Source organism: Bubalus kerabau, chromosome 16, assembly GCF_029407905.1.
Source record: "Bubalus kerabau isolate K-KA32 ecotype Philippines breed swamp buffalo chromosome 16, PCC_UOA_SB_1v2, whole genome shotgun sequence".
In the NCBI taxonomy this organism is placed as follows: domain Eukaryota; kingdom Metazoa; phylum Chordata; class Mammalia; order Artiodactyla; family Bovidae; genus Bubalus; species Bubalus kerabau.
Window position 1 is genome coordinate 4,492,197 of NC_073639.1, and position 12,304 is coordinate 4,504,500.

The window sequence follows — 12,304 nt, forward strand, 5'->3', positions numbered from 1 at the left end:
AGATCACCTTGCTCACAGCATTTATTTCTCTTTTCAATAAAAGCTGAAATCTTTTCAAAGGCCTGCTGCTGCTGCTGCTGCTAAGTCGCGTCAGTCTGTCCGACTCTGTGCGACCCCATAGACGGCAGCCCAACAGGCTCCTCTGTCCCTGGGATTCTCCAGGCAAAAATACTGGAGTGGGTTGCCATTTCCTTCTCCAATGCGTGAAAGTGAAGTCGCTCAGTCGTGTCCGACTCCTAGCGACCCCATGGACTGTAGCCTACCAGGCTCCTCCGTCCATGGGATTCTCCAGGCAAGAGTACTGGAGTGGAGTTCAAAGGCCTACCAGGCCTATTTGATCTGTCACTACACATGGGACACCATCTCCTTCCACGGTCTCCTGTCCTGACTGCTTCAGATACCACAGAGGTCCTTAAACCTTTAGTATCCTCTGGAAGGCTTGTCACAGCACAGGCTGCTGGTCTTCATCCTCAGAACTTCTGATTCAGATCTGAAATGGGCCTCGAGAATTTTCCTTTCTAACAAGTTCCCAGATCCTACCACTGCACCGCGGCATATTTGGGGGAAACATCAGCTGCACTGTACTGTTTCATTTCTTCAAGGTCCAGGAGTCTTTGCACTGCTCTTCCCTCTGCCCTGAGCATTCTTTGATTCGCTTTCTCAAGATTCGCTTTCTTCCATCTCTTCTATATGACATATTTTGAGAGGCCTTTCCCTGGTGGCTCAGAGGGTAAAACGTCTGCCTGCAACGCAGGAGACCTGGGTTCGATCCCTGGGTCAGGAAGATCCCCTGGAGAAGGAAATGGCAACCCACTCCAGTACTCTTGCCTGGAAAATCCCATGGACAGAGAAGCTTGGTAGACTACAATCCATGGGATCGCAAAGAACTCGGACACGACTGAGCGACTTCACTCCTTGACCACCATTTCGGTCTCCTCACCTGACTATTCGGTATTTTCATGGCAGGCAGGTGCGCGGGCACGGATACCTAATTTTTCTCTGCATCCCATTACAGTGCTGCAGATCTCTCCCAGTAAGTGCAACGAGGGGATCACAGCCTGAGAAGGGAGGCTCCAGTTTCTGCTTGGGACTCTGGACAGGCGAGACATTTCTTCTTGCCTCAGTTTCACTATCTGTAAAGGAAGGATCGGCTACGCCCACTCCTCCCGCCTCCCTGGAGGCAAACTGCGAGAGGACAAATCAAACGCGCCTGTGAAGCGGGGCAGTCAGAAACGCCAAACGCCGGGACCACGCGCTTTCCGGCCAGACCCCGCCCTCACGTCTCCCGCTCAAGGGTTCGGGCGGGCGAACCCACCCTGGGAACCCACTCGGCGGCGGCAGGAAGAGGCGGGGCGGGGTCTCGAGGGCGCGTCACACCCGGAAGTGCCCTCCTGCCGCTCCGCCCCCAGCATCGCCGGCAGGCGGAGAGCGCCCGAGAAGTGCGGCTGCAGAGCTGGGCCGGCTAGCGGGGCCGCTTCTGGAGCGGGTGCCGGTGCAGGCGCGGGTGCGGGGCGGCGGTGGGCTGACGCCCGGGCGGATGGGACGCGGCGCGACGGGCGGGCGGGGCAGGCGTCCGCAGCTGGAATGGTGCTGGCGGCGGCGGGCGCCGTAGAGCTGAAGCCCGAGAGGAGCCGCCATGGAGACGCCGCCGCGGCCTCCCGCGTGAGTGAGCGGAAGGGCAGCGGGCGGGGCCGCAGCGGCCGGGCCGGGCGGCAGGCGGAACCCAGCTGACCCGCGGGAGGGGTGTCGCCGCGAGGGGCTGTAGGGAGGGTCCTCTACTGGCTAGCTGGAGCCCAGGGAGGGCCGAGTATCGGCGGAATGGAGACACAGGATGCGCGCGAGGCCGTCGGAAAAGGAAGCTGCAAAGTACAGACACCGGTGCCGAGAAGAATTCCTCTCAGCTTGCCTGTTTCTCCGAATTCCTAGCAAAATTCTGTCCGAGGAGCTTGCACATCGCTCGGAAAAAGCTGAGCCGCGGCTGTACAGGGCATGTGACCTCTTTTACCTGGCATTGCAGAAAATCGTATCCAGAAATCACAGCATCTTCTGTTTCTCTGGCACCTTGGGCGAATTAGTAGTGTACGACCTGCCAGGCACAGGTGTCTTTTCCTTGGTACCCAAGTACATTCAAGACCTGCAACAAAATTGCTTCCAAAATAAGCTGAACAGTTACTTGGGAGACATTGAAGAAACTGCATTATTGAATACAAGATTTTTCTTTTAGCATTTTGTTAAAAATGGACTATTAATCCCCAGGAATTTTGAACATTTCAAGTTTGATTTACTTTCTTTAGTTTAATCTTTATAAAGGAACAAGAGCCCTTTGACGTTTCAAACCGCCAGCAATTTCTTCTGAGGAACCATGTATCTTTTTATGACAGCTTATTCTTGGAGCTTTATCATTTTTCATTTAGATTTGGCCAGCTTCACTTCAGGGCAGTTGTACGACAGCAGCCTTTTATAGCTATTTGGCAGAATGTCAGCCAGATTTGTTTTGGGCTGGAAGTTTGTTTGATGTTGAGTCCTTTTGGGAGAGCTAATAGAATTCTGAAACTACAGTTTCTAAAAATGCCTTACAGAATTTTTAGCTTGAGTAGAACCAGGTCATGGGGATTAAGGAGTACCTGAGACTCTTGAATTCCTGGACTGTTAGGAACAGGAGGAGCTCAGTTGCTTGATGATGGTTGTGGCTTTGAGGGCTTTGTGATTTGTTCATGTTCTTCAGGAGGTTTGGGAACACTCCTGAACCTCTAGGAAACATGATGATGATTGTTAGCATCAACAATGTGAGCATAGCGTCAGCACATGAGTTCTGCTCAGGCTCAGAGGCATGAAGGGAATTGCTGCCTGACCGTAGACAACACATGGTATAGAGGATATCTTAGGTAGGGTATTATTTGCCGTAAACCTGCCCCGTTTATATCAGTTCCCTGCAGACCCTGTTTTACTTCGGAAGCAAAGTGAACTAAAGGAAAGAAAAGGAGTACCTTAGAATGCAGATGAGAAAAAGGTGTGGGAAGGCAGGCTCTGAAGGGAGGAAAAGAGAACGTTACACATCATTTAAATATAAGTAATGAAAAATGAAATAAATGTGTGCGTGCAAATACTGATAAACTGAATCTAATACAGATCAACCAAGCAGAATTTTGGTGTCCAGCATAGTTCTTTGCTATTAAGACTTCATCAGTAGTGCTGCAACAATGAGAGGCTGAGATGTAATGGAAAACCAGGGGTGAAAGAAAGTTAAAGAAAACCAAAAAACTCCTTTCAGTCTTTGGTGGCTTAAGTTGGTAGAAATTTATTTCTGTTCATTTAATGATAAATAGAAATAGGTTTTATTTTCATTTGGTCTATCTAGGAATACTATAATTCCAGAACTGGAGTGTTTTTAGAGAAGGCAATGGCAACCCACTCCAGTACTCTTGCCTGGCAAATCCCATGGACAAAGGAGCCTGGTAGGCTGCAGTCCATGGGGTCTCTAGGAGTCAGACACGACTGAGCGACTTCACTTTCACTTTTCACTTTCTTGCATCGGAGAAGGAAATGGCAGCCCACTCCAGTGTTCTTGCCTGGAGAATCCCAAGGACGGGGGAGCCTGGTGGGCTGCCGTCTTTGGGGTTGCATAGAGTCGGACACGACTGAAGCGACTTAGCAGGAGTATTTTTTACCTTTCTGTACATCAAAAATAGTTTTTCTTCCCACCCCTTGGCCTCTTTGCCTCCGCTCCCAATAACTTTGTTTTTTCCTTCGGCACTGACTCATGGGTGCTGGATTTGAGAAATGACAATTCTTAGGGAAGGAACTTTGCTGGGCCTCGCTGTGCTAGAACTGGGCTAGGAGGCCAGTGTGGGTTATTGAGAGGGCTCAGCTTTTCATAAGGTTAGATTTTTAGCCTGAGCATAAATGCAAAGAAAGTTGGTTGATGGGGACCTATGTGCTTTGGATGATGTGTTTGGAAGCGGGGACTCACATCCTCTTTGTATGAATGTCTTTTTATTTGTGCAAATATTTGTTTCTCCAAATATTTGAAATGCCTGTCTCTACCTGGCACTGAGTATTATACTTTTGCTTGTGATTTTTTTTTATCAACCAGTTTTGTGTCATTTTCAAATCCCACCTTGCTCCTTTTCAGCCTGTTACGTCTTGGAAGGTTGAAGGCAACTGTATCCAGGTCTCTGGTTCCTTTAGATGGGCTTGTTGAGATTAGGTTGTTTTTTTTTTTTTCCTTCTCCTCTTTCTACTCCTTGCCTTCAAGCTCTTCTCATCCTCTTTGATTCTCATGTTGATTGTCATGGACTTTATATCTCTGTTTGTTGTTTTTTGCATCCTTGAGTATATGTGTCTTTTAGATTCTGTTATATTTTTGGGTCTGGGCAATATTAAAACCATGAGATATTTGCCTCTGATTGAACCTGAAAAGTGTTCAACTAAAATTTATATAGGTTAGCAAATGAGTTGTCTCAGGTGGTACTGAGATGTGTGAAAAAAAAAAAATGTAAGCTGATCACCCCTCACCTCAGGAGTGTTTTATACATTTCTAGCCTTTATAGTTACTTTTGTGAAGATTTTCATAATCACTAAGTTGAGGGAAGACTATGAGTATAGCATAGAAGCATCCCTTTGAACTTACTAAAAAGTTTTCTAGGCCTTCATTTCTCTACTGGCCCTCTTTCACAAGTTAGCTTTCTCCCTACAGGCTTTGGTTTTTTGCTTTTTCTTCATGAAGCTAAGTAAACATGCCTCAGATATACAACTGTATCTTTTTTCACTTGATTCCACATCACTGGAAGCTCTTGAACATTAGAGATGTTCAGCATAGGCAGACTAACATCTTGTTGACCGTATTCTGAGGGATTTGGAAAGCCAGAAAATTAGTTGAATTAGAGCAGAGGTTCTCATATTTTTGGACTTCACTAACTGAAATTTTTCAAATCCTAAAAGAAGATGCTGTGAAAATACTGCATTCAATATGCCAGCAAATTTGGAAAACGCAGCAGTGGCCACAGGACTGGAAAAGGTCAGTTTTCATTCCAGTCCTGCTGCTGCTGCTGCTGCTAAGTCGCTTCAGTCGTGTCCAACTCTGTGTGACCCCATAGACGGCAGCCCACCAGGCTCCCCCATCCCTGGGATTCTCCAGGCAAGAATACTGGAGTGGGTTGCCATTTCCTTCTCCAATGCATGAAAATGGAAAGTGAAAGTGAAGTCGCTCAGTCGTGTCCGACTCTTAGGGACCCCATGGACTGCAGCCTACCAGGCACCTCCATCCATGGGATTTTCTAGGCAAGGGTACTGGAGTGGGGTGCCATTAAAGAAAGGCAATGTCAAAGAATGCTCAAACTACTGCTCAATAGCACTCATCTCACACGCTAGTCAAGTAATGCTCAACATTCTCCAAGCCAGCCTTCTACAGTACGTGAACCATGAACTTCCACATGTTCAAGCTGGATTTAGAAAATGCAGAGGAACCAGAGATCAAATTGCCAACATCCATTAGATCATTGAAAAACAAGAGTTCCAGAAAAACATCTATTTCTGCTTTATTGATTATGTCAAAGCCTTTGTATGGATCACAACAAACTGTGGAACATTCTTAAAGAGATGGGAATACCACACCGCCTTACCTACCTCCTGAGAAATCTTTATACAGGTCAGGAAGCAACAGTTAGAACTGGACATGGAACAACAGACTGATTCTAAATTGGGAAAGGCATGTGTAAGGCTGTATATTGTCACCCTGCTTATTTAACTTATATGCAGAGTACATCATGAGAAATGCTGGGCTGAATGAAGCACAAGCCGGAATCAAGATTGCTGGGAGAAATACCAATAACCTCAGATATGCAGATGACACCACCCATATGGCAGAAAGTGAAGAAGAGCAAAGAGGCTCTTGATGAAAATGAAAAAGGAGAGTGAAAAAATTGACTTAAAACTCAACATTCAGAAAACTAAGATGGCATCTGGTCCGATCGCTTCATCACATCATGGCAAATAGATGGGGAAACAGTGACAGACTTTAATTTTTTGGGCTCGAAAGTCACTGCAGATGGTGACTGCAGCCATGAAATGCTTGCTCCTTGGAAGAGAAGTTATGACCAACCTAGACAGCATATTAAAAAGCAGAGATGTTACTTTGCCAGTAAAGGTCCATCAATCAAAGCTATGGTTTTTCCAGTAGTCATGTATGTATGTGAGAGTTGGACTATAAAGAAAGATGATGCTTTTGAACTGTGGTGTTGGAGAAGACTCTTGAGTCCCTTTTACTGCAAGGAGATCTAACCAGTCCATCTGAAAGGAAATCAGTCCTGAATATTCATTGGAAGGACTGATGCTGAAGCTGAAACTCCAGTACTTTTGACCACCTGATGTGAAGATCTGACTAGTTGAAAAAGACCCTGATGCTGGGAAACATTGAGGGTGGGAGGAGAAGGGTACGACAGAGGATGAGATGGTTGGATGGCATTACCAACTCAATGGACATGAGTTTGAGTAAACTCTGGGAGTTGGTGATAGACAGGGAGGTCTGGTGTGCTGCAGTCCATGGGGTCACAAAGAGTCAGACATGACCGAGCGACTGAACTGACTGAGAAATTTAAAAAAAAAAATTGGAGTCCGACATAGAATTGCTAAGTTTTTTGTTTTGTCAAGTTAAAAAAAAAAGTTATAGTTATCAACTATCATCTTTTTGTAAAAGAAAGAACATTTTAGTGCCTCTCCCCAAAGACAAAGAAGGACATAATCTCAGGCTAAAGGATGCTTCTTAAATTGAATACATTTAGTTTTATGACGCTTCCCTAGTGGCTCAGCGGTAAAGAATCCGCCTGCCAATGGAGGTTTGATCCTTGGGTTGGGAAGATCCTCTGGAGAAGGAAATGTCAACCCACTCCAGCATTCTTGCCTGGGAAATCCCACAGGCAGAGGAGCCTGGTGGGCTACCATCCATTGGGTTGCAAAGTCAGACATGACTTAGCGGCTAAACTACAACAACTTGAGGGAGGTTTTTTTTTTTTTTTTTCCCCCATATTTATTGGGTGCCTTTGGTGACCAAGCACCCAGTAAATGTTCCCAAAGAAATATCTCAGGAAAAAAAAAGTCTTTCCTCATGGTTGAAACTGACAGTAAACAAATATATGATACAATTACTCCAGAGGTGGGGCTCTGAGTACTTTGTGTTATGTGCTTTTCTCTCTCACATTTCAGGCTGTGGGCATTTGCTACAGTATTGTTTTGACCACTGATCCTGTCTTGAAAAACAAGCCCTTGCTCCCTCTGACACTACTTTTTCTTGGTTTCCTGCTCTTGTTTTTAGGTTGTTAAATGAGATTTACTTAATTTTATTACTTTATTTTATTTAGTATTGTCAGTAGCCTACCTTATTAAGTGTGGAAGTGAAGTGGAAATGAAAGTTGCTCAGTCGTGTCCAACTCTTTGCAACCCCATGGACTATACAGCCCATGGAATTCTACAGGCTAGAATACTGGAGTGGGTAGCGTTTCCCTTCTCCAGGGGATCTTCCCAATCCAGGGATTGAACCCAGGTCTCCCACATTGCAGGAGGATTTTTTACTAAGTAGATCTCATTACTTTTCAGGGGTTAAGTTAAATTCCTAAGCTTATCAAATAGAGGAGAGACTGTGACTCTAATTTCTCTCTCATCACTTTTTTGGCTTAGAAGGCTTCTGTTCATTGGCAGTAACTGTTTCTCACAGATACAGACCTTGGCCAGTTCTTCTTTTCAGTCAACTGTTTATCACTAAGTTGTGGCTCTGTATCTTAAGCCTGATCTCTAGATCTTTGCCTCAGTTTTGAATTTTAAGCTTCTTACTGTACACTTATCCATACATCAGATTCAGCATGTCTAAAACTGAGTTTTCATAATCTTTTTCTCAAATTGACTTCCCTCTATAACATCTCCACTTATTCAATGGAATAATCATTCTTTTGGTCCTGGATACCAAAAGCCTTGAAATGGTCTTTGATTTCTCTTTCTTTAATTATCCTCCACATTTTATCAGCTCCCAGGAACTGTACATTATTGGTTTCAAGTGTCCATTCTGATTGCTGATACTCTGATGATACTCAGGATTTCATCCCTTGATACCTGGATTGTCTCTCATCACCTTTCAGTTCACCTACTGTTTTGACCGCCTAACATCTAGAGTCAAGTCAAAGACTTTACAAAACCAGGTATTGCAAAGACTGAGGCCAGGAAGTCTCAACCCTCCATCATTTTGGCTTATCTTATATGTTCAAAATTATTTTGTGCCTTAACCTCCTAGAGTAAACTCTGCCTTATCATAGGCCAGAAGTTTCCAGCATTTTCCTTAGAAAAGCAACTTAGAAATCCTCTAAGTTGGGTGAACTCCGGGAGTTGGTGATGGACAGGGTGAGAACTCCGGGCAGTTGGTAATGGACAGCCTGGCGTGCTGTGATTCATGGCGTCTCAAAGAATCAGACACGACTGAGCGACTGACCTGAACTGAAGGCCCAGGTGGAGTTCTGTCCTGTTCACAAAGTCTTCCATGTTTACTCCAGCTCATTGTAGCTCCTCTTTGCAATTCCTATACTGTTTATAATTGGTAGCCCATAATCTTGCACTTGTGTACTGACTTCATGTTGTTTTCTGGTGGTTTCTGAAGTGCCTCCTCTCTTAGCTGGTAAATGAAGAAGGCATCTGTGTTTGGCATCTTTTGTATTCCTCACTCTGCCTAGTATAGGGCATTAGTGGGTGTCTAGGCAGTGCTTCCCTGCTTGATTTATTAACAGTGGTGGTGTGGTTTGGAGTATTGTCAGTAAGTTTTAATTTAGTGTTACAATTAAGAATGAGGAAGGCCAAGAAAATTCTTAAAAATATATCTCATGCTTAGTTTAGCTTCTAACCCCAACATTTTTCTTAACTATGTGTTTATTTTCACATAGTGTTTAGTGTATATACAGCTCCCTGAGGCTTGTAGGTGAGGTATTACTATCTTCGACTTTCATATGATGTTTACTAGGCAGATTTGTAGAATAACAAAACCTTATTTTTTAAGTACACAGTCTAAAGCCCAGAGAGGCTAAGTGACTAATCCAAGGTCACTTGGTTAGTATCTGGCACAGGCCAGGACTGTGGTTCATGTTTTCCAGCTGATGTTGCTCCTCTTCTAATGCCTTTTCAGTCAAATGTTGGAAAATGTAGCCCAGTCAACTGAATTGCCAAGTCATATTGCTGCCCTCTTACCAACCAAGTGATGGTAATGAGAAACATCGCAAAAGATAGGTCAGAAATATGAGTGATAAAAGACATGGAAATGTTTGAAATGGATCATCAAACTCCTCCCAATTTTAGTGTCTCACATATATCCCACTCTGACAATAACTTTGTTAATTGTTTTTAATACATTATTTAAAATAAGCCTGATGTTGCAGAAGGCAGGGCTTTTTACCCTGGTCACTTTTCTGGTAGTAGTCACTGTCAGGGACAAAAAGTGCTTGCTTGTTCTCTTGTTTGTCATGTAGGTAAGAGGGAAAGTGGGAGAGGGAGCAAGGTTGAACTGAAGCAGAGCATTTTACAGCTCTTATTGTCATTTGATCTGAGAGCTTCCTTCACCTCTCCACCTAAGAGTCCCATTCACATCGTGTGGGTGTTTTGCACACCACATCCTGGGGGAGTACAGGGCAGTGTGTAAGCCTCCATTCTGTCCTCCAGAAGGGTCAGCACTTTGCTTTAAGTGGTAAGCCATTTTAGTAAAATTGGGCATTGTCAGCTTTTCTAGACTTTTTCTTTCTTGCTCTGGGAAATTGGAAATATAACTTTTAGCAGTGTATCTACTATGCTAATGTATTCAGTGCCTTTGTTATGATGTCTGTAAGGTGTGCTGTGACTGGATGGGAGGTGTTTTTTAATCACATGATGCTTCATAATCAGTTCTAAAAGTTTCCGTCCTGAAGGTCTAACTCAAGTTCTTAGATGTCTGTAGGGCAGATGTTAACATTATTTGATAATACGAGCATATGTTCATAGATTATGGATAGTCTGCTGGGTGTGTACCTAATAAAAGTTTAAATTCTAAGCACTTGAAGGAAATTTGCAGAGCATGTTTTTTTGCCTGTACCTAATTGCAAAATCTGAAAGCACAACTCTACCACAAACCAAAATGTTTCCGGTGGAGAAGGCCTTCCACTTTTACAGCCTCTAAGTAACATGGTGGTTATTTGGGTGAGGTGAAGGATGTGAGGGTATTTTGTTGGGAAACTATAGGTGGCATAACGTATGTTAAAATGAGAGTTACGGTTGCGTCTCTACTTCTCATATCCTGGACTTGTTATGGGAGCAGTGTTCTTACGGTAATCAGCTTCTGAATCCAAGTGTACTTAGAAGACAGCAGAGAAAATAGAAGAGATATAAAGTAATGGACAAGCTTCATAGCGGTACAGCATGGATGGTGACTTTGAAAACAATAGCTTCTGACGTGAACTTGGCAGAAATTTGTGAGTAATGGTGGGTGACATTGTAGGCAGGGGAATCTTGCAGCTTTTGAGGCGAACAGGCAAAGGAAAGAGCAAAGATAGTGGCCACCCAGGAGCTGAATGTTTGTCTTGAATGTGAAAATGTCTGGTCCCCTGTTAAATTTTTCAGCTGCATCACTCACATGACTTACAGCCTTATTTCCACCAAAAAAACCTTGAAAGCGTAAACAACCACTGTTTGCTAATGTGTTTGTTCTCAATCTGAGATGATTGTCCTGTGGTGGGAGGTAAGTGGGTGGTGGAGCATATTACATCACTCCCCCCCACCCCCTTTTTTTTAATTATACATAGCTGCCTTTCACCTCTATTCCTGGAGATGCTGTCATTCTGGTATACTTAGACCTGTAAAAGGGACTTGCCTGAATCTTCACAGGAAGAAGGATGATTATGTGTAGTTTAGAAAAATTGCTTGGGTCATGTAGTCCTTCTGTCCCCTCCATCCTCCATTGGAAAAGGCTGCTGCTGCCGCTAAGTCGCTTCAGTCATGTCCGATTCTGTGCGACCCTATGGACAACAGCCCACCAGGCTCATCTGTCCATGGGATTCTCCAGGCAAGAATACTGGAGTGGGTTGCCATTTGCTTCTCCCTGGAAAGTGCTATTCCAGAACAAATAATATGCATCTAAGGAAACTATGTTATTTCACAGATTTCCTCAAAATTTTTGCAGTAGGCTTAAACCTTTGCTTGATTGTGGAATCCTGACTGTTTGAAGGAGACAACCCATATAAAAGTCTTTATTGGCCTCCTCTCTGAGAATCAGTTATTGGTAGTAGTATGTTCTTAAGCAGAGTTAGAAAGGTGGTCTGAGAAGCCAAGCTTGCCTACAACTGGGAGTTTGTAGAAGAGTTAGTCGTGGAAGGAAGGCTTCAGGATTGCCTGTTAGAAGTGTTCTGGGATCCAAACCCTTGAGACCTCAACAACTGTGGAGTATGTGTTGTAACAACAGGCTGCTGGGTAATTTTAACACTGGTTATGGGATGTAGAGTTGGGGGAAAGACTTAAAAGTGAAAGAACTTTGAAAAAGTATCTCCTTTAGATACTTTAAAGGTTTTCATAGTGAGGAGCTTTTCTAGAAAAGGTTAGCACTTTGCTTCTCAAGGGAAGCAGGGAGAAGGTGTAACTGCACTTCTGTGTGTGTGCTCAGTTGTGTCCGATTCTTTGTGACCCCATTGACTTTATTTTTTTGGGCTCCAAAATCACTGCAGATGGTGACTTCAGCAATGAAATTAAAAGACGCTTACTCCTTGGAAGGAAAGTTATAACCAACCTAGATAGCATATTGAAAAGCAGAGACATTACTTTGCCAACAAATGTCTGTCTAGTCAAGGCTATGGTTTTTCCAGTGGTCATGTATGGATGTGAGAGTTGAACTGTGAAGAAAGCTGAGTGCTGAAGATTTGATGCTTTTGAACTGTGGTGTTGGAGAAGACTCTTGAGAGTCTCTTGGACTGCAAGGAGATCCAGCCAGTCCGTTCTGAAGGAGATCAGCCCTGGGATTTCTTTGGAAGGAATGATGCTAAAGCTGAAACTCTAGTACTTTGGCCAGTTCATGTAAAGAGTTGACTCATTGGAAAAACCTCTGATGCTGGGAGGGATTGGGGGCAGGAGGAGAAGGGGGTGACAGAGGATGAGATGGCTGGATGGCATCACTGACTCAATGGACGTGAGTTTGAATGAACTCCAGGAGTTGGTGATGGACAGGGAAGCCTGGCGTGCTGCAATTCATGGGGTTGCAAAGAGTCGGACATGACTGAGCAACTGAACTGAACTGACTGTAGCCTGCCAGGCTCCTCTG

General features: G+C 44.3%; 1 protein-coding gene across 3 annotated transcripts in view; it reads left to right on the plus strand.

The window, feature by feature from the left end:
* Positions 1–1,413: 1,413 nt before the first annotated feature.
* KLHL2 (kelch like family member 2) overlaps positions 1,414–12,304 on the plus strand; it is a 164,558-nt gene continuing 153,667 nt past the window's right edge. Inside the window, exon 1 of one of the 3 annotated variants that reach the window (XM_055550981.1) lies at positions 1,414–1,662. In XM_055550981.1, the coding sequence (XP_055406956.1) occupies positions 1,637–1,662 (26 nt within the window). In that variant the 5' untranslated portion in view covers positions 1,414–1,636. The remainder of the gene's footprint in view (positions 1,663–12,304) is intronic. The other 2 variants (XM_055550984.1, XM_055550983.1) reach the window with 2 other exon arrangements.